The sequence below is a fragment of the Drosophila willistoni genome, unplaced genomic scaffold (genome assembly GCF_018902025.1).
Source record: "Drosophila willistoni isolate 14030-0811.24 unplaced genomic scaffold, UCI_dwil_1.1 Seg209, whole genome shotgun sequence".
NCBI lineage: Eukaryota > Metazoa > Arthropoda > Insecta > Diptera > Drosophilidae > Drosophila > Drosophila willistoni.
The window spans coordinates 1,199,332-1,221,876 of NW_025814176.1; the positions used below are offsets into that span (position 1 = coordinate 1,199,332).

Below are 22,545 nucleotides of genomic sequence, written 5' to 3' on the forward strand. Positions count from 1 at the left end.
GCAACTTATCTCGTAAGGACCTTGCCTCAGAGGTAAAGTATGTCCGGACAATATTGTGAGAACTGGGCTGCGCTGAAAACGGCGTTGGACTATTCTCCGGTCGGGCATCCTTGTGCAAGAGCGTATTGTGACGCCCCTTGCACGTGAAGCAATTGTGCTGACTCGGGCAATCTTTTACTTGATGTCCTCTTGCGAAACAGTTCAGACTAAGGGACTTTTTCTTTGTGTATGTCACCCTCTCTGGCACCGGCATCTGAAGGAAGCGGGGACATCGACGCACCGGGTGATTCTCCTTCATACAGAGATCACAGGATTTTGGTTTGGTGGTCACCTTGGCTTCAAATGTATTTGCCTTTCGGGTGGCTGGAAGCGGATTTCGCGGAGGTTTCGATGTGGGAACCGAAATAGCCATTGCAGTTGTATTTTCAACTGCTTCGAGCGTACGGAACAGCTCAGTGTGAAAGGGTGTTCTTTGGCAATTTGAAGGAACAGAAAAATGCGAACATGCCTCCCCAAGTGGTGAGTGGCAGGCCACAGTGCTCAAAAGCACGAATGGATGCCTACAGAGCATTCTGATGATCCTGTAATGCTTCTCCGGACTCATGGGAAATTTACGGCAGGTCAAGAAGTGCTCGGAATTGGCTGTTCACGATATGTCGCTTATTTTCGAAACGCTGTTTGAGTGCATTCCATGCCGTTTCAAAACCATCATTTGTAAGCGGGAATTTTGCTACAATGAGGTTGGCTTCACCCCTCGTTTTCGCTAGGAGATGGTACATCTTTTCAACGGGGGAAATCCGCGAATCGCTTATGTAGATGGCCGTAAACCATTCACGGAACGTAGGCCATTTTAGGTAAGCTCCTGTAAAGACTTCTGTGTCAATGGGTGGCAATCGACAGCCTCGTTCTGCTGGTGCAGAGGTAGACCCATGACGGTGTGGAGGAGTAGGAGCAGACGCTTCGTGGATAAGCTCGCTTAATCGAGCCGTGCATCGTTCGTAAACTTGGTAGCATTTGTCATATTTAGCTTGGATGGCTAAATCTTCAGAGCTATCGTCTTTACTATCTGGGAGTGCCTCGCATTTCTCATATTCCTGCTCGACCTTCTCCCACAACGCTCGAACTCGATCGCCACGGACTTGGATCGTAAATTTGCTGACCTCGGACAATGAAGTGACTTGGGTGTCGACTTCAAACTGAATTAGCTAATTTAGCGATAAGCTTATCGCTAATGGAGACAAACTTCTGCAAAGCCATGGTGGAAGCAACTAAAACCCTTTTGGATTCGGACCGAGTGACTCTTTGGGGCTGTTACCAAAATCTGTGGATGTGGTACCAATGACTTGACCTTTTTTTGGCTTGCTCGTCGTCGCTCTGACGTGGCTTGCTAAAAGGTCGTTCTTAATGGTGCGAACGTGAGAACTAATGGACTAGAAAGGGTCTGAAAGGCTCGGGAAGGGGGAGTAGTAGGACTGGTACTCCTCTGACGCTGACTTGGAGCAGCAATTGAGGATTTGCTCGTGGCCGCAGTGTTCTCAGCCTCTTTCTCGTCTTTTGGCGGGCTCGTGCTCATAACCCCACATAATGGCGGTTATAAAGTAGTGAGATGGTTTGGCACGGCTTGAAAAAAAACCAAAGATACGACTTCGGACACTTGGAATTCAAATATATAACCAAAGATACGACTTGGCACGTTTGGAACACCTTGGAATTGAAATATATAACCATAGATACAACTTGGAACACCTTTGGAATTCAACTATAACTCCAAAGATACGACTTGGAACGCATAGATCACTTTGGAAAGTAAATTATATACCCAAAGATACGTCTTTGGGTATATAATTTACTTTCCAAAGATACGTCTTTGGGTATATAATTTACTTTCCAAAGTGATCTTGGCCAAAGTCGTAACTTGGCACACTTTGGAATTGAAATATAACCCCAAAGATACGACTTGGAACGCGGGGAACACTTTGGTATTCAAATATATAACTAAAGATACGACTAGGAACGCTTTGGAATCGGAATAAAATATCCAGTCACGACGTGGAAACGATTGGAAAATTTAGGAATTCAATATTAAAAGAACCCAAGATACGACTTGGAAACGATTCGAAAATTTCGGAATTCAAATATAAAAAACCCAAGATACGACTTGGAACGTTTTGGAATCAGAATAAAAAAAGCAATTAACAATCATAATTGAAAGCTAAAACCAATCAACATTGTTGGTAAAAAAAAATTATTTTATAAAACAAGTTTTTTAATATTAGACTATATTTAGTTTTTTTTTGAAAAATCGCCTATTTTTTATATAAAAAACTTGTAAAACGCCGATGCGCCACATTGCCCCGCTATTTTTGACAACGCCAATTTGGGCTATGTTCGAAAAAAACCGCTATAGCTTTGTGACGGTAAATTATATCGAAACGTATTTTTGATCAATAGTTGGACAATGAATTAACCTTTCATTTAAGTACTCATACGAGAGGATACGAGCTTCCGATCAGGATATATGAAGGTTTAAAAAAATGCGCCGATTAGCCCCACTCTCCCCTATATATATATATATGTATGTGTATGGATGTATATGATAAGCTTTCTGCTCTCTGACGTGACGGTCGTGTTTTTGCATAGCTCCTGAGTTTTTATTAATATTTATTGTTTTTTCTCAATTTTTAATTGTGCTTAATTTGTTTACACTTCCGCTGGTGTTGTTCGCTTGACTCCCTTGTGTTTTATTTCCATAATTCGCCAAATTAATCAGTTTAAACAGTTTTTTCTTTTTCGTGATTAGTGTTTGGTGCATTTACATATTTTTTTTTTCTTTTTTTTTCTCTTTCGTCATTGCTTCTGCAGTTGCTCCCCTCATCGCCCCCATCATACCATCAGTGCTAGTGGCTTTGTTGTTCTCTCTGCTTTGTGCTTGTGCTTAGCTTCTCTCCCGCGTAATCACTTTTGTAAGGCCGCCTCTCAAAGCTCGGCTTATAACTGTTCTTGCACTCTCTGTTGTGCTGTGCACTCTAGCTGTCTCTTTGTTTTATTTGTAATTATTGATTATTTATCAATAATTATCTTTGTGCTGTGAATTTAATTTTTCTATATATTCTTATATATATATAATTTTTTTTAAGGTTTCTTTCTTTAAACAAACTGGCCAAACAGCTGTCAAACGAGTGTGACTCTAGCGTTCAATTATTGTCGCAATTCAAATTTGTTCCACCTTCTGAGAAATTGCACAAGAAATGTACCCTTGAGTTGCCTCGTAAGCAGTCGCCAGCTCTCTCTATTACTTCCTCTCCGATTTTACTTTCGCCTACACCATCTTCTTGTCCCTCTTTATGCTCTTCTTTTCAGATTGAAGTACCCATTACAAGCCCTGGTGTACCTCAATCTATCCCTCACGGGAACTCTGATCAATCACAGGATCATGCCGGCTCTCAATCACTTGCGGATCCCAATGCTACTCCGCCTCCACTAACGGTAGTGCCTCATCGCAAACAATTATTTATTACTAGGCTTGCTCCAGATACTTCTGAGTCGTCTGTGGCAGCTTACATTGGTAATATTTGCCCTGCTAATGTTTTAATTCAAAAGTTTAAGTTTTCTAGGCCTCGCGAAATCTCCTCTTTTAAAATTACAGTACCAAATGAGTACTTCTCAGCTATGGTTGACCCTAATTTTTTTCCAGAGGGCCTAGTTGTACACGAGTTTGCGCCCAATAAGCGCTCTCGTCCGTTGCCTGTCCACCTTCCTACTTTATCTTCTGCTTCAAAAAACTAATAACGTCTAGTCTTTGCATTCATTATCAAAATGTAAGAGGACTTCTTACCAAGCTGTCGAACCTTTTCTGTGATAGCCAAACCTTTTCAGCTGACATATTAGCTTTCTCTGAAACTTGGCTTAACTCCTCTGTTCTAGATAATGAAATTCTTTCTAATAATTTTATTTCTTATAGGCTTGATCGTGTTGGTCGTCGTGGCGGTGGAGTACTCATTGCTGTAAACTCGAATCTGTCTTCAAGTGTGGTGCCGATTGATCTCCCCTTAGGTGTTGAGTTTATTTGCGTCGAAGTTACATGTTCTAACTTTAGCCTATATAGCTCTTGTTCTTATATTCCTCCAGCTTCTGATATCATGATCTACGTGCACCATGCTGATGCTTTACGAACTATTTTTGGTCGTCTTAAAGATCGTGATGTTCTTATAGTTTTAGGTGATTTTAACTTGCCTAATATTTCTTGGCTTGTTGATGATAATCTATCTTTCTTAATTCCTTCATCTCAACATGTTTTTCTTGATAGCCTACTTGAATGTCCACTATATCAGTTGAATTCTTTCCTTAACTGTTCTAAAAGAATCCTTGATCTTGTTTTTGTCTCTGATCCCACTGTTAGTGCTGTATCGCAAACACAGCCACTAGTGAAACCTGAAGATCCTTATCATCCTACCATTGAAGTTACTATTTCTTACAATTCCGTTACTAATTTATTTAAAAACATCTCAAATTCTCGTCGTAGATGTTTTCGTAAAACAAATTTCAATCTTCTTAACAGCCTTATTTTCTCTTTTGATTGGTCGTTTCTATTTGAGTGCTGCGATATAGATTGTGCAGTGAAGTTTTTCTACTCTGCTCTTAATTCTCTAATTGATAAATGCGTTCCTTATGTGAATGTCTCTACCGTCTCCAGCTCGCCAGTCTGGTTCACACGTAGGCTCTCTAATCTTCGTAACATTAAATCGAGATATTTTAAAAGAAAAAAACTGGTTCGCGACTTGACTATGCAAATTATTGTATAGCCAAATCTCAATTTTGTCTCTTAAATACTCAATGCTACAACAATTATCTCGTTCGCTGTAAGACGACCAGTCTGCTAATAATGATTTAGATATTGCAGATCTGTTTGCTAAATTTTTTCAGTCGACATATTCTACTACTGTTTCGGATCCCACACCCTATCCCTTTTCAATCCCACATTTAAATTGTATGTTTTTTCCCAGTATTACTGAAGACTGTATTCTCTCTAGCTTGTCATCTATGAAGTCTTCCTTCGTTCCCGGGCCTGATGATATACCTAGTTGCATCCTTAAAATGTGTTCTATTTCCCTATCTAAGCCTTTAGCTCGGTTATTCTTTATATCGAGTGAGACTTGTAGATTTCCTGATATTTGGAAGGAGTCATTTATTATTCCGCTTTTTAAAAAGGGTAGCAAATCGGATGTTTCCAACTACCGTGGCATTGCCAAACTTTCGGCAATACCTAAACTGTTTGAGAAAATTATTACGTCTTCTCTTCAACATCTATCCAGATCCACTATTTCTCCTTGTCAGCATGGTTTCATGAAAGGTCGTTCGTCGCTTACCAACCTTTTAGAATTGACTACCCTTGTACACCATGGCTTCCGTAAAAAGTGTCAAACTGATGTTATTTATACTGACTTCAGTAAGGCTTTTGATACGCTTGATCATTCTTTGCTTCTCGCGAAACTTAACATCATGGGTTTTCACCAAAATTATTGGATTGGTTAAAGTCGTATCTTATTGGCAGAACCCAAAAGGTGTCTTTTCGTTCCTCGATATCTAAAACTGTTCGAGTTACGTCAGGTGTACCCCAAGGCAGTCATCTGGGCCCACTATTATTTACATTGTTTATAAATGATTTGCCTTTGGCCTTGGCGCATTCACGCGTGCTCATGTTTGCGGATGACGTCAAGATTTGTTTTCCTATAATGATCCTTCTTTCCAACAGTACTTGCAATCAGATCTCGATGCGTTCTGTGATTGGTGCCACGTTAATAAATTACACCTTAATGCCTCTAAGTGTTCTTTTATGACTTTCAGTCGTTTGTCTCCGCTCCTAGCTCATTACTCTATTAAGTCTGTTCTGTTAGATTGTGTTCCATCATTCAAAGACTTAGGCGTTATGTTTGACCCTAAACTTTCATTTAATGTTCATATTTCTTCAATTGTCACAGAGCAAGCAGCCTTCTCGGCTTCATTAAACGTTGGGCCAAAGAATTTGATGATCCCTATGTAACAAAGGTTTTATACACTTCGTTAGTTCGCCCTACTCTAGAATATTGCTCGCCAGTGTGGAACCCGCAATATGATGTTCACCAGCGTAGTATTGAATCGGTACAGAAGCAATTCCTTAAGTTTGCGCTACGCGGTCTAATTGGGACCCGGGTCTTCGCCTACCTTCTTATTCTGACAGACTTCTTCTTATTAATCTTCCTTCACTTTATAACCGTAGGCTTGTTTTTGGCATTCTCTTTCTCCATAAACTAGTCAACGGCGAAGTCATTTCTACCAATTTACTAGATACGCTGTATTTTTGTGTTCCCTCACGTCGGACCAGAAACTTTTTTCCTATTCACCTTAGTAGATGTCTGACTAACTACTCTCTTCACGAACCTCTTCGTGTTCTTTGCCAATCTTTTAACAACCTTTCTCACCTTATCTCTCCTCATCTTTCTGTCACTGCCAATGAAAATATTCTGGACTTGGATTGGCTGCAACTCATCCCTGGCCTTAAGCCTTAGCTTAAGCTTTTTCGTCGACTGCTGTGTTAGTTGACGTAAATAAATAAATAAATAAATAAATAAATAAATAAATAAATAAATAAATAAATAAATAAATATGTAAATATGTTTCTTTATACCCTTGCAGAGGGTATTATAAAATTGGTCAGATGTTTGTAACGCACAGAAGGAGACGTTTCCGACCCCATAAAGTATATATATTCTTGATCAGCATGAAAAGCTGAGTTGATATAGCAATGTCCGTCTGTCCGCCTGTCCGTCCGTCCGACCGTCTGTGCATATGCGTTTTACTCAGCCGTCTTAGGAGCTATCGGGCTGAATTTTATTTTCGGGGTTTTTATTACCCGGGTAAAATAAAGTATGAAAACCATCAGGATCGGACCACTATATCATATAGCTCTAGAAGAACTAGAAGAAACATTTTCATAAAAATTGGAGTATGCTATGAAATTTACGTATGTGATAATATTGGATATAAAACCCCAGATCCCAAAATTTGAATGTGATCGGATAAATATAACACAAATTACAGTCAATATAATAATCGGCTCTGCTCCCAGCTCTGCCGGCAGCGCTGCTTGCTGTCTACTAAGTCTTTCATCATTAACAGAGTACATGCATACACACAAAGACGAACCGCTACATAAACTGTATGTGTATGCGTGCGTTGCTTTGCTTTGGGAATGAGGGAAGAAGAAGAACAAAGTGTAAAATAGAGAGTAAAATTGTTTTGTTTGTATATTAATGAATTGAGTTGCAGAAAACAAAATTGCAGAGGTGTGAATGGATCGGATTTACAAATCAATAATTTTTATATTTCTTGGGATGTGTCTAGCTGATATGCCGCAACTTTATAGGGTGTCGCGGGACACAAGAAATGCGTAAGTGTGGCCTTTAAATGTGAGAGGGTGGTTCACTTTTTATTTTTCAAAATCTTTATTAACTTGCATTGAAAATTTTTTCTCTTCGTTGGAACCACCTTTCACTTCGCGCACACACTTTTCCCAGGACTGGACTGTATTTGCACAAAAAACTTTTTTTGGATTTAGAACTTGATAAATTTTTGTAACTTACATCACATTCACACTCTCTGCTTACATATACATACGTAGGAGATATGCAAGATATATAGAATATAGTGATATTCAAAGTGTTGAATATCGTAGATTTATTTCAATACATACAAATGTGTTAATGTTTTAAAAATTACGAAAAAAATATATATTGGAAATAGGCAAATAAATATGGCGCCTTAAATACTTGTGTGAGGAACATATATTTGACAATAATGTCCCACACAACAACATGTAAAACCAACGCAATGAAAAACCAAGGATGCATGATGCCCGGCAACATGTTGCCAAAGATCATGCTTCGCAACATGTTGCTGCAATTAACACACGCAACATTTCGTTACGATACAACAAGTTCGTCACAGCGGGAAGATGCGTGGGAGGCAGAAAGCAGAAAAATCAACGGCTGGAGAGCATACGCACAAGAGAGCGGGCCTCGATGCTCCAATCACAAGAGGGCATGGACCGATTAAGAGAGGGTATGCATGGAGAGCAATACAGTCGCAGCACACCGACACTACGCGTGTGCTAATTGAGAGCGGGTACCGGTGGATGGAGCGCGCTCTATGAGACTGAACAAGCAGAGTGACAAAGAAGAGCCAAAGTGATGGCGAAGCATGTTCAACGGGGGATAGTGGGGGGGGCTGTGTGCATATCAAGCAAAGCCAATATCGTCGATCAAGTTCGATGGGCAAAGGGGGGTATGTGCAAGCCGAAGAAAGGGGGAATGGGGTATTGGGGAAGCCCTGTCTACGAGGCGAATAACGTATGGATGACGTAGACAAATGGTTTGAGTTAATATCGAAGTAAATTAACTAAATCCAAATTAACAAAAATCAATATGATGCTCACATAAAGTAAACGGCCAAATAAACAAAAATCAATATGTTGCTCACATAAAGTAAACGGCCATATAGAAGAGCAACCATGCAAACAAATTCGAGAGAATAAGGAGAAGGACATGGGAGAAAACAGCGTCGCCTAGCAACGAGAGAGGACATGCGACCAGAGCAGAGAACTAAACTAGAAAAGGATGGAAGCCCGCATAGCAACAGAGGCGCTATTTGGGCAGAGCGGAGGAACAAGGACAGGAATTGAATGGGCGCGCAGCAGCCAGAAAGTGGATGCGGCTGCGCAAAGGACTTGTACGGGACTTTCACCACGCATAGCAACAGCGTGGATGACAGCGATGGGCCGATGGAAATTCACCGGCAGTATAGCGGTATCACACCAAGTGATTCTGGCGGCCCAGGAGGCCTATATAAGGCGAGCAGCAAGTCAGGACATTGATCAAGTCGTCGAGTCGAGATCAAGCAATCAAGTCATCGCGTCCTGATCAGCAAGCGAAGCAACAAATATCTTTTGGCCTTACGAGTAACCTTAAGAATATTTGGCGCCTAGCAATCAACAAGTGCGAGCAAGTCATCGAGTTATAAGGCCTTACGAGTAACCTTATAGACTCTTTAAAACAACAAAAAAATCTAAATACAATTACAACAAGTACACAGTCAATACGAGTATCAACCCGAATCAGTGTAAAATCGCGTCTAAACATTCAACCAAAAGTCTGAAGCAGTCATAAATATGAATTATAGTGTCATGAGTTATATAAACATTTAACCAAAGGAAACCCAAAAACATAGAAATAAATTCCAACATACATTTATATATACATTAATTATTGTGTCGTGATTTCACTGGGGCACAAATTAAAATTTGTTGTGCCGAAACTCGCCCTAAAGATTGAAATTATCCTGAAGGACGAAAAAGGATCGTTACACTTGGCATATATATATGCCAAATTGCGAGAAAAAATATTGAAGTGGGCGAACTATGGCGAAATATGGCGCCTTATGTACTGGACACATACATATATATGTATGAAAAAAATTGGGGACCAAAAATTTCTCTCCTTTAAGGAGGAAAAACGAATTAGAATAAGAAAATTTGCGCGAAAGTAATTTGAGTTTGATTTGGAAAATCAAGGGAAAAAATTTTATGTATGTGAGTATGGGTACGGATGCTGGAGGCATGTACATGTACTCATATACATATAATTTAAAAAAAAAATCACTTAGCTTGAAATATGTATGAAATTCCACCGATGCAAAAGGTTCGAGAGGATCTTGGTATCCGGCTCGAAGGACCAATGTTTCCGTAGGGGGGTTGAATTTCCTAAGTAGGCAGCTAAATGCATTTTTCCTTAAAATGTCTTCCTTCAGAGAAATTGGGTAATGCCGCACTCTCAATTCAATGTTCTGTTTATTCACTTGTAAGTTTGACACTAAACCTAGCTTAATTAAGAGCAGGGCACCAAGCCCCGCTTGGAGCGAAGTGTGGGGAGTTCTTTTGTGGGGAGAGCGATGGGCATCATCGGGAGAGCGGCGCGAGGTGAAAGCTACCGCCTCCCTTAACCCTTGTATTGCCCGTTTGGGCATAAACATGCTCCCCCCCTTGCAGGAGTGCAAGACCCAGGCAGTCTAATGGCACGCTCCGGAAAGGGTCCAGCCAAAGACTGTGCGCATCGTAATCGGCCGCCCGTCAACCGGGTAGACTCCCTTCTAACATGACCTCCGTCATCACGTCCGCGCCCAGGACCAAAGACACCGACGACGGTCGGTAGAAAGTATCATCCGCCAGGACGATGCCCTCGAACGTTTTGGAGATTTGCGGTTCCACCGGAGAGCTGGAGTGCGGCAGCACAAACCATCGACCACCTTCAGGATCGCCTCCAATCGCCATCCTTCACTGATCGGGGACCGGATCACTGCTGCCAGCGCTTTCTCCGTCCCAATATTGACGGCTGTCAATTTGAAGGCCGTGGCCAGTGACGTCGCCATCGACGATACCGCCAACAAGGATCACGAGGGCCTTCACGTCGAAGGTTTTCCCTCCCGTCTCGAGACGTACCATCGCTGTTGGCATGAGATGTGGATTGCGGTGCTGCAGCAGTGTGGCCAGTGTCAGCTTAGGATCGTAGGCTTGCGTTGGTGCGACCCTTCGTCTGGAGGACTCAAGGGTGACTCGGCGTACGACGGAGCATGGAGTGCGTCGTGGCTCCTCGTGGAAGTGGAGTAGCGTCTGGTGGTCCTCCTTGCATATTCGGCACCTATCCCCGCTCAAGCAGCTTCCTCCGGAGTGTTGGTGGGCAAGGCAGTTGGCGCAGTACTTGTTTGCAAGCACTGCCCTCATCCTCTTCTCCACGTTCAGCCGCAGGAAGCGACGGCATCGCTTCAGAGGTTGGATTCCGCGACAGACTCGGCAACGGAAGGACTCAGTTCCTTGCGAACATCTGCGCTCCTCCTTTAATTGTTGTACTGAACGTGGTCTCGGAGCCATAGAAACGGGATGTAGATTGACGGATATCAGGAAGCTGCCGGGACAAATAACGAAGAAAGCGGATTAATGTAGGACTATCGAATACACATATTCCTACTGGCAGCTCGGCCTTTCTTATTTGGGAGGAAGGACCAAGTGCTGGGCGCTACTATAACTTTACGTAATGAGTTTGAATTCTTTCTCATGGAGGAAGATAGATCAGCTTTGCGACTGGACGCTTCACAATACCGCGATCGGTAAGCAGATTGACGACGCGGACGTTGCCGTCACTGCCAGGGTACGTTTGGGGGATTCGCCCGAGACGCAAAGGATGACAATTTTCCATTAAATGAATGGCGATTCATTTAATGGAAAATTGTCATCCTTAAGTACCACAAGATCGCCCACTTCAAGATTTTTAGAAGGGAATCGCCACTTATTGCGCTTATGTAGCTCCTTCAGATACTCGTCTTTCCATTGGGTACAGAAATGCTGACTCACAGCCTTCAGACGCTGCCATCGGTTAATGATAGACGGAACCTGATCCTTGATTTCGGGTTCCGTCACGGACCGCCCACTGGGAAATGGCGTGGGGTCAAAGCTAAAGAATCGGTGGGGTCTTCAGACATAGGAGAAATCGGCCGTGAGTTCAAACAAGCCTCTACCTTAGCCAGCAGCGTAGAGAACTCTTCAAAAGTATACTTTTGGTTGGAGGTGGCCTTGTAGAACAGAGTTTTAAAACTCTTAACTCCAGCCTCCCACAACCCTCCCATGTGTGGTGCCCCGGGAGGGCTGCTTGTTGCACGCGCCCACATGCTCGGATCACACCTGATGCGTCAATGAACGGATTCAAATTGAGAATGGTGCTGTAGACGCTGATGTTCCGTTGGGAAGTATTCACGCTAAGTGACTTGGATCAACGCCTGGAGTACTTGATTGATCTCGTTAGAGGTCACTTCCCGGAGCAATCGTTTGGAAGTTTTCGACACTATCTGCCGAAACGGACCATATATGCTACAACTCGTAAGGTACGTGTCAGATTGGAAAAACGAGGCAGTATCTCGTTGACTGGCTTAGCGATCGCGACGTGGACCTTCACTACCAGCTTCTCCAAGGTCTGTCTAGTGGGAGTGGTGTCGCCCGCCGCCAGGACTCTTGTGGTTCCCGTAGCCATGGTGGGCCGTGCCACCACAAATCCTTGTGTACAAGTTCCTGCGCACTCAGGCCGCGGCTAGGGAGATCTGCTAGATTGTCCTCTGAACGGACGTGATTCCATGGGGCGCTATTTGTTGTCACAATTTTAGGTACCCGATTAGCGGCAAACGGTGTCCTTGTGCAGGCAGGCTTATTTAATCACGACAGTACGACGGTGGAATCTGACCAATAAAATGCCTCAGCATTATAAACTGGAAGTTGTGGAAGAAATGCAGCTGCCAGTTCAGCTAGAAGCGTGGCTCCGCATAATTCAAGGCGGGGCAATGAAACCGTCTTAGCTGAGGCTACCCTAGATTTCGCTGCAAGAAGGCAGCAATGCCTTGGTCATTGCTAACGCGCACGTAAATCGCAAAAACAATGGAATTGAATGTCGAAATTCGGATCATGAAGAACCGATCGCGGAATTCGGATCTGGTCAAGGAAGGAGTAGCTATTTGTAAACTCCTGACACCTGTGATGAAGTTCACTGGGCAATTGATCATCCCACCCTAGCTCTTGTAGCCAAAGCTCTTGCATAAACACCTTGGCTTGAATTACAAAGGGAGCCAGCCAGCCAGCGGGATCGAATAACTTGGCAATCTGCCCGAGGACTTCTCGCTTAGTATAAGCTGACTTGATATCTTGGGGCAAGATGACAAAATAGAACTCATCCGTAGTCGCTTTCCATCGGATTCCAAGTGTTTTTGCTGTGCTAGCCTCTTCGATATCGAGGAAATCAGCATTCAGCAAATGACACTTTGGGATGCAACTGAGCACGCTCTTGACATTCGATGTCCACTTGCGCAAAGGAAAGCAAGCTGAACCAAGATCGTCTTGAAGTTCATTGACCATTGCGATTGCCGTTGCTTCATTGCGAGCCCCTGCCAGGACATCATCGACATACATATAAGATTTGATAATATCGCTAGCCAACGGAAATTTGGATTGTACATCACTTGCGAGTTGCTGAAGTACTCGGATGGCTAAGAACGGAGCGCAGTTAATGCCAAACGTGACGGTATTAAGCTCGTAATAACCAAGTTGCCCCTCTTTGTTTCGGAACAGGATCCTCTGAAATGGCGTATGGATTGGGTCGACCATAATTTGGCGGTACATTTTTGTGATGTCGGCATTGAAAGCTACTCGGAAAAAACGCCACTTGAGAATCTCAGTAGTGAGATCAGACTGAAGTACCGGACCAGGGTAAAGTATGTCATTGAGACTTACTCCGTTTGTGGACTTGCTAGAGGCGTTAAAAACTACCTGTACTTTTGTTGTGGTACTGTCGGGCTTGACAACTGCATGGTGTGTCAATAAAGAATTGTCAAATTATTACTGCCGTCAAATGGCACCTGACGCATATGGCCCAAGTCCAAATACTCTTGCATGACGGCGTCTTACTCAGTTTTTGCCAGAATGTTTTTTAGAAGACGGCTTCCGTTTTTTTAGGAACTGAGCCAATGCCCCTGGTCTGGAATGACCAAGGTTGATGTTGGTTGGATCTCGAAACGGAAGTGAGACCGTATATCTCCCCAAAACATCGCTTCTTGTGGTCTTCTGGAAATTAACCTCGCAAACAGAATCAGAATCTTCTACCGGTTTGCCCGGTAGATCCTCCACCTCCCAAAACCTTGTGAGAAGAGTTTCAAGTGCCTCCTCTCTGCTAACAGCGACCCTCGTGGTGAACGCGGCACACGAACTAACGGGGACCCCTTGCAACGGGCCTGAAATGACCCAACCGAATCTCATCTCTTGGGCCATTAAAGATCCGCAAACTTCGGTCTGGATGCCGGAGAGGGTCACCGCTGGTATGACATCAATGCCAAGAAGTAGATCGATCTTTGCCTTTAATCTGAAGGAGGGGTCGGCTAAAGGAATATTGGGCATTCCTTCCAGTGTGGCTTGGGCTATCGTATATGACGGCAAATCATCGGCAACTTGGGACAAAACAAAAGCTTCTATCTCTATCTGGACTGGAGGTCCATGCGATGACCGAATGCTTATGTGACAGACCTTCAAGGTTCTATTGACCTTTCCGTTAATGCCTGTCACTTCGGCCCTGACAGTTTGGAATGGTAACTTCATGAGCCGGAACATTCTTTCGGATATGAAATTGGCTTCCGAAGCCGGGTCTAATAGCGCCCGTGAAGCATAAGTAGTGCCAAAAGTCCACGATGGCTGTACCTAGCAACTTATCTCCTAAGGACCTTGCCTCAGAGGTAAAGTATGTCCGGACAATATTGTGAGAACTGGGCTGCGCTGAAAACGGCGTTGGACTATTCTCCGGTCGGGCATCCTTGTGCAAGAGCGTATTGTGACGCCCCTTGCACGTGAAGCAATTGTGCTGACTCGGGCAATCTTTTACTTGATGTCCTCTTGCGAAACAGTTCAGACTAAGGGACTTTTTCTTTGTGTATGTCACCCTCTCTGGCACCGGCATCTGAAGGAAGCGGGGACATCGACGCACCGGGTGATTCTCCTTCATACAGAGATCACAGGATTTTGGTTTGGTGGTCACCTTGGCTTCAAATGTATTTGCCTTTCGGGTGGCTGGAAGCGGATTTCGCGGAGGTTTCGATGTGGGAACCGAAATAGCCATTGCAGTTGTATTTTCAACTGCTTCGAGCGTACGGAACCGCTCAGTGTGAAAGGGTGTTCTTTGGCAATTTAAAGGAACAGAAAAATACGAACATGCCTCCCCAAGTGGTTAGTGGCAGGCCACAGTGCTCAAAAGCACGAATGGATGCCTGCAGAGCATTCTGATGATCCTGTAATGCTTTTCCGGACTCATGGGAAATTTACGGCAGGTCAAGAAGTGCTCGGAATTGGCTGTTCACGATATGTCGCTTATTTTCGAAACGCTGTTTGAGTGCATTCCATGCCGTTTCAAAACCATCATTTGTAAGCGGGAATTTTGCTACAATGAGGTTGGCTTCACCCCTCGTTTTCGCTAGGAGATGGTACATCTTTTCAACGGGGGTGTTCACGCCACCGGGTGAACAGCAGTGAGCGGCGAAGAGCAGTGAAGAGTGAGGAGGGTTTTTTGATCCTCGGCATCTACGGTCACACCAGGAGGGGTGACTGGGTTTTTCTAATGGGCATCGCCATTATTCCGAATCGAGATTTTCACCCGAACACCCGTTCATCTCCTTTAATTGTTAATTTGCGATTTGTTAATCACTTTCAACCCGAACCATCTCCGTGTGTGCCGGGTTACCTGTGAATATTATATAAATAATAAAACCTACGTTTATTTAACCGAAGTTTTCGTGCGTTTTAATTCACCACTCGCTCACCACAAACTGAAGAAATTGGCACCCGCCAACTCCTTGTATTTCATTTGGATCCTTCCGCCCCCCCACGAACATTGGTCCTTCGAGCCGGATATCCTTCCGCTCCTCCAGCTTGCATCGGCGGAATTCCTGATAAGTACAAAATTTCATTATTCGTTTCATTTGCCCCTACATACTATTAAAAGTGTGAGGTTTTCCCGCTTCTCCATAGCGACCTACACACTTTTACATATTGTATGTACATACCTGACCTGTTCCAAGGGTCCATGGTAGTTCCTAATCCTTAGCGTGTTTGTCCAACGTTCTCGTTTTCCATTACATTTCCATTTCTTTATTTATATTTTTCCCCGCACTTGTCCAAATCCACCTCTTTTACATATGCATTCACATGTACATGTAATTTCCACAGCTGTTTGCCAAGTCCGCGTAAAGGGTTAAAAAACAAAAAAATAGTAAAGTGTTTAAAAAATAGAAAAAAAATAATAATCCAAGTGTTCACCGCGTTTTCTTATGTGTTGAAATAATTATTTTAATGCCAAACTAATTGCCGCACTCGCGTATCTACGTACATACACACATCGTCATCTGTTGATGTACGCGCATATGTACATATCCATGTACATATGTATAATCCCTTCACACATTTACCACAACACAAAAGGCCAAAAAGTATTGTTTTTTTTTTAATAACACTTAACGTATGCACCGCGATTTCTTGCGCGTTCGAATTAAGTGCGAAATTAATTCCCCACGCGCGTCTTTGGAAACCGGTGCACTGGCTTACATATGTACATACATACTTACATAGTCATACATTGCACATATGTATGTACATATCCACAACACATAATCCATTTCGGTGTCGCGCATTGATTTAACACCACCCCACCTCCAATTAAATGACAATTACTTACGTTATTTTTTTTGTTGTGAACAACGCGTGTGCACATATATATATACTCACCTGTGTACTTATGCATGTACGTACATACATAGATCAAGCATTTGTCCACATGCATTGATCGTTTGTTTGGTTTGCCTTCGCGCACAACACTCGCGGCGTGTAAAAGCGTTCTTTTGTTATTGGTTTTCTCCCTTTTTGCACAAAAACAAAAAAAATTATTAACATATTTAAACAACATCAAAATATAAACAACGGCCGACAGCTGTTTTCGGAGTAGTGGTGACACGTGAGTCGAGTCGTGATATCGATAGGCGGCTCAAGCGCGCCAAGTTCAAATCACATTATTTCCGATTCCCTTTTTTTTCGCCTAATTACATATCCGCCCATATTTATAACTAAATACATATATATTTTTCAGCACTATCGTGCCCACATTTATATATCCGTCCATATTCATAAATTATATATATATAATTTTCTCCGGCCAGTATTTTGCGCCCATATATATATCCGCCCATATTTATAAATAAATACATATATATATTTTTTCCAGCACTATCGGGCCCATATTTATATATCCATTCATATTCAAAAATTATAAATATATTTTTTCCGGCCAGTATTTTGCGCACATATATATATCCGCCCATATTTATAAATAAATACATATATATTTTTTCCAGCACTATCGGGCCCATATTTATATATCCATTCATATTCAAAAATTATAAATATATTTTTTCCGGCCAGCCTTTTGCGCTCATATATATATCCGCCCATATTTATAAATAAATACATATATATATTTTTTCCAGCACTATCGGGCCCATATTTATATATCCATTCGTATTCAAAAATTATAAATATATTTTTTTTCGGCCAGCCGTTTGCGCTCATATATATATCCACCCATATTTATAAATAAATACATATATATTTTTTTCCAGCACTATCGGGCCCATATTTATATATCCATTCATACTCAAAAATTATAAATATATTTTTTCCGGCCAGCCTTTTGCGCTCATATATATATCCGCCCATATTTATAAATAAATACATATATATATTTTTTCCAGCACTATCGGGCCCATATTTATACATCCGTCCATATTTATAAATTATATATATAATTTTTTCCGGCCAGTATTGTGCGCACATATATATATCCAGATCCAGATCTATACAAAAACGTATTTTCTTTTATCCTATACATCTTTATTTATATATTTCCTCCGTGTTTTGTTTTATACGTACTTCCAGCGTTACTTACGAATCCATACAAACTTGTTTTGTAATCATTTAGCTTGTCTACGTGCAAGTTTTGATCCGCACTCGTGCGTTCGTATATTGTTCCGCATCTATCCCCATTCAAAGGGCTCCGTTTCCGAGCCGCACGCGAGATAATTCTCCCGCAATCCTGCGGTGCACAGTGAGAAAGCTCTTGCGTCCTCATACAGTCCACTTCTCATTTCCTCAAATTTTCCCCATTTTCTCAAAACCCACAAACTCGGTGTTCAACGGTAAGGTCGTCCCCTGAGTATGTCCACGGAGCCGTCCAAGACTGCGCCGAAGTCTAACGGTCTTTCGTCTCCCTCTTCAACTCCGGAGAAGGTTCAACCTCCGATAACTCCGGCGACCGTGAAGCGTACGGATATTTCGCGCAAGTTCTCGTCTGTTCGCAGCCGCAGCGAATCCCCAAGATCCCGTCCGTCTTCGTCCAGCCTCCCTCAGGGTCGCAGATTCTCGGTTAAAGACTCGAGTGAACACAAAGGTCGTTCCAAGCTTTCAACCCAGACCCAGATCCCGCACGTTGTTGTGACGCACTGTTCTGACGCTCCCGTCACCCGATCCGTATCACAACAGCGCAGAGAACACTCCAGAATGTCCCTCTCCGATTTCATTCTGGCGTGCGACGCATTGACTCTGTTCGAAGCTCGGGAGAGTGAAGCTCTAACTTCTGAAGTGCCCTTGTTTTCCCTTAAAATGCACTTAGAGCAGCTCAAATCGCTGTGGTCAACTGTCGAGATGGAACACTCCCGTTGTCACAAGGCCTTGACAGTCCAAACCGACGAGGAAAGCTTGGCAAACATAAGCCGCATCAAGGCGAAGCACGAATACGCCTATGCGGCGTATGTGCGATGCGGGACGTTGTTTGGAGAACGCATCGAACAGCTCTCGGCACAGATGACGAGTCTTATGCGTCAGCCCACCGCTCCGTCGAGGCCGGCGGGGCATAGAGTTCCTCCGTGTGAGGTGGAGACATTTGATGGCGACAGCCTAGCATGGCCCACATTCCGCGATTTGTTCGCCGCCATTTATATCGCCAACCCGTACTTGTCACAAGTGGAGAAGCTCTATCACCTGAACACCAAGACGCGAGGGGAAGCGAGAACCATCGTGGCTAAGTCCCCCCTGACGAATGAGGGTTTCCAGGCCGCGTGGGAGAACCTCACCGCACGGTACGAAAACAGCCGTCTGCTGGTCATGACTCAAGCCAGACAACTCCTTCAGATTCCCGCGGTGGCACAAGAGTCGGGCAAATCCTTGCGAGAGCTGCAGACCGCGTTTCAAGGGTGTCTTACCGCACTTGAGCGTTCGGGTGTTAGTACTGAGAATTGGGATGTCCTACTTATCGCCATCTGCACTAGTAAATTGCCGAAGGCCACAATCCTCCTGTGGGAGCAATCAGTGCCCAATAAGACTGTCGTCTCAACGTGGTCCGATTTGAACCAATTTCTTACCGATCGGTATCGTGTCCTGGATGCCACCGAAGAACATAAGTCGGCCCCAAGTGTCCAAGCCATCCCCATTGGTCCCCGCAAATCCTCTGCAACGATGAAAGTCCAAGCGTTTCCAGCGAAAGCTCAGCTCAAATCGGCGTCTTGCAAGCTGTGCCATCGGGAAAATCACCCAATACGGCTCTGCCCTAGTTTCCTTGATATGCCTGTTCAGAGGCGGCTGGAAACCATTAGACAGCAGGGACTTTGTCTGAACTGTTTTGCCCGCGGTCATCAAGTGAAGGGCTGCTCCAGTGCGCATAATTGCCATACCTGCAAGGAGCGTCATCATACGCTGTTGCATCCTAGTGATGTGTCCGTGCCCTCGCCATCCGCTGCGCAAGTCCCACCATCCAGCGCCACAGAGCGCCCGTCCGCGAGCGACCAGCTCACAAATGCTCAAAGTTATTTTGCATCTACCCCAGGCAGAGGCCTTTTAGGCACTGCGATTGTCACTCTGCACCATCGTGGTGTGGATCATCATATTCGGGCGTTGATCGACTCGGGAGCCGATTCAACTTTTCTCTCCGAACGTGTCTTCAGCATGGTCCAGCCCCCCTTCTACCCAGTAGACGCCGCGGTTACTGGCATGGGCCAGAGTGATGGAGGCTGCGCCGACAAGGTGTGTCTGCTAATGCTGTCTCCCCCGTGTGACAGATTGAACAAGATTGAGGTCTCCGCCCTGGTCGTATCCAAATTGTCAGGGGCCATTCCAACAGCTCCATTCCTTAATACGGTTCCGACGCAGTGCCTCGATCGCCCCCTGGCTGACCCGTACTACAACAAGCCCGCGCCTATTGACATGATCATCGGTGTAGACCTGTTTCCCCACATCCTCGGAGAACGGATCAAAACCCATCTTTGGATGGGTTCTGTGTGGGGCTATCACTCTTGACCCTCCGGTGTCTAGATCCGTTTTCGCGGCACAGACGCGAGTTAGTCCCGAAGCAAAGCTTGATGTACTCCTCACCAAGTTTTGGGAGGTGGAAGACCTTCCCGCAAAGCCGGAAAAGGAGGATGACGCATTCTGCGAGCGGAACTTCCAGGAGACCACCCAAAGGGGAAAGGACGGCCGATATGTTGTGTCCCTACCGTTCAAAGGTCCGAATAGCGTTGACTTGGGCCACTCAAGACCGATCGCGCTGGCTCAATTCCTGCGGAATGAAGCACGCCTTCTCAAGGATCCGGTTCTAAAAACGCAGTACGATGCCATTATTCAAGAGTACGAGGAATTGGGTCATATGATTCGGGTGACGCCGCCTCAAGATGGGAAAAACTTCTATCTCCCCCATCATGCGGTGTTTAAGCCCGATAGCACCACCACTAAGGTACGCGTGGTATTTAACGCGTCGAGCCCCTCCACACAAGGCGTCAGCCTCAACGATGTCTTGCACACCGGTCCTACTCTTCAGGCCGACCTCACGCTTCAGGTACTGAAATGGCGGTTCTTTCAATTCGTTTTCAATGCCGACATAACGCAGATGTATCGACAAATCCGAGTCGATCCCAGGCATACCCCCTTTCAGCGGATCCTCTACCGAGACCGCTGCGGCAATATCCAGGATTACGAGTTACAAACTGTCACGTTTGGGGTTAACTGCGCGCCATTCTTGGCGATCCGAGTCCTTTTACAACTGGCACAAGACGTGCAAGCGATGTATCCTCAGGCGAGCGAAATCCTTCGGAACTACATGTATGTTGATGATGTCCTTGCCGGCGCTCACACTGAAGCCGACGCCCGTCTCGCCATACGAGAGCTTCAAGCGACCCTCCAATCTGCGGGCTTCCCGCTTCGGAAGTGGACTTCCAATAAGAAGGAAGTACTTCAAGCCATTCCGAGAGAGCACCTGCTGCGAGAGGACTTTCTCGAGCTGGAAGACGCGAGCACTGCAAAAACCTTGGGCATCCGCTGGCAAGCTGCCGAAGACGTCTTCTTCTTCACCGTAGCGGACCCCCCCTTGAAGGAGTCGATCACCAAGAGGCAGGTTCTGTCCCATATCGCTAAACTCTTTGACCCCGCTGGTTGGCTAGCCCCATTTGTCATCCGAGCGAAGATATTCATGCAACAAATCTGGCTTACCGAACTGGGCTGGGACGATGTTCTGCCGCCTCTCCTGCTGCAGCAATGGCACGAATTCCTGCAGGATTACCCAGGCCTCAGTCGACTCCGCATTCCCCGTTGGCTAAACACCAGCGATAAGCTCTCGTGGGAGCTTCATGGCTTCTGTGACGCGTCACAGAAAGCGTATGGAGCAGCCCTATATGTGCGGGTTCGGTGCGGCGATCAAGTAGCCGTCCATTTATTAACGGCTAAGACCCGTGTAGCTCCAGTCAAAACAGTCTCACTGCCTCGGCTGGAGTTGTGCGGAGCGGTTTTACTAGCCGATCTCTGGGCGTCGATCGTTCCTGAACTCCCAATCCCACCTGCAACCTCCCAGTTTTGGACCGACTCTACCATCGTGTTGGCTTGGCTCAATAAACCCCCGTGCAGTTGGTCCACCTTCGTGGCCAATCGGGTATCCAGCATCTCCAAAAGCACCAGTGGCCAAAGCTGGTCACATGTGCGCTCCGAGGACAACCCCGCTGATCTGGCGAGCCGTGGGGTCTCCGCGGCCGAGTTATCGGCCAGCAGACTCTGGTGGCATGGGCCGGACTGGCTCCAGCGAGCCCCCGAGTATTGGCCAACTCCCCATAACGAACTCCCAGACACCCAGCTGGAGCAACGAGTCCAGTGCCACACCACCGCGACCACCCTACTCGAGGACGTCAGCGAACGTTTCTCGGATTATGGTAGGGCATTACGAGTCATCGCGTACATCCTACGCTTCGCCACCAAAAGGATTTCGACGCCTTCCACGGTTCACCTCACCAATGACGAACTTCTCTCCGCCGAGCGCGCCTTGATTCGGACCTCTCAGCGTCGGGAATACCTCGCGGAGATACGGGCCCTGGGGGAAGGGCGACCCCTGCCATCATCCAGCACGCTACTCAATCTGAATCCATTTCTCGATCAGCATGGGTTACTCCGCGCCTGCGGACGACTCCGGGCCGCCGAGTCCCTCCGATATGATGAACGTCACCCTATTCTCCTCCCCTATAGTACTCATTTCACTCGCCTGCTTGTCGAATTCGCCCACCGCATCACGTTGCATGGCGGCAATCAACTGATGGTGCGGTATCTGCGCACCAAATTCTGGATCCCACGGATCAAGAACATGGTGAAGTCCCACCTCAAGGGGTGCAAGTCTGCATCGTTCATCGTCGACGACTACAGACCCAGATGATGGGTGATCTCCCTCGAGAACGGATCACGTACTCCAGGCCCTTCACCCACACGGGCATTGATTTCGCAGGGCCGTTCGAGATCAAAAATTACACCGGGCGTGCGTGTCTCATAACTAAGGGCTATGTCTGCGTCTTCGTGTGTTTCAGCACGAA

The 22,545-nt window shown here is 45.1% G+C and overlaps 1 protein-coding gene across 1 annotated transcript; it reads right to left on the reverse strand.

Annotated features, from left to right (window-relative positions):
• Positions 1-13,531: 13,531 nt before the first annotated feature.
• Positions 13,532-14,227, reverse strand: LOC124461135. Its single transcript, XM_047012693.1, has one exon. The coding sequence runs from the start codon at positions 14,225-14,227 to the stop codon at positions 13,532-13,534; it is 696 nt and encodes a 231-aa protein (XP_046868649.1).
• Positions 14,228-22,545: the final 8,318 nt, after the last annotated feature.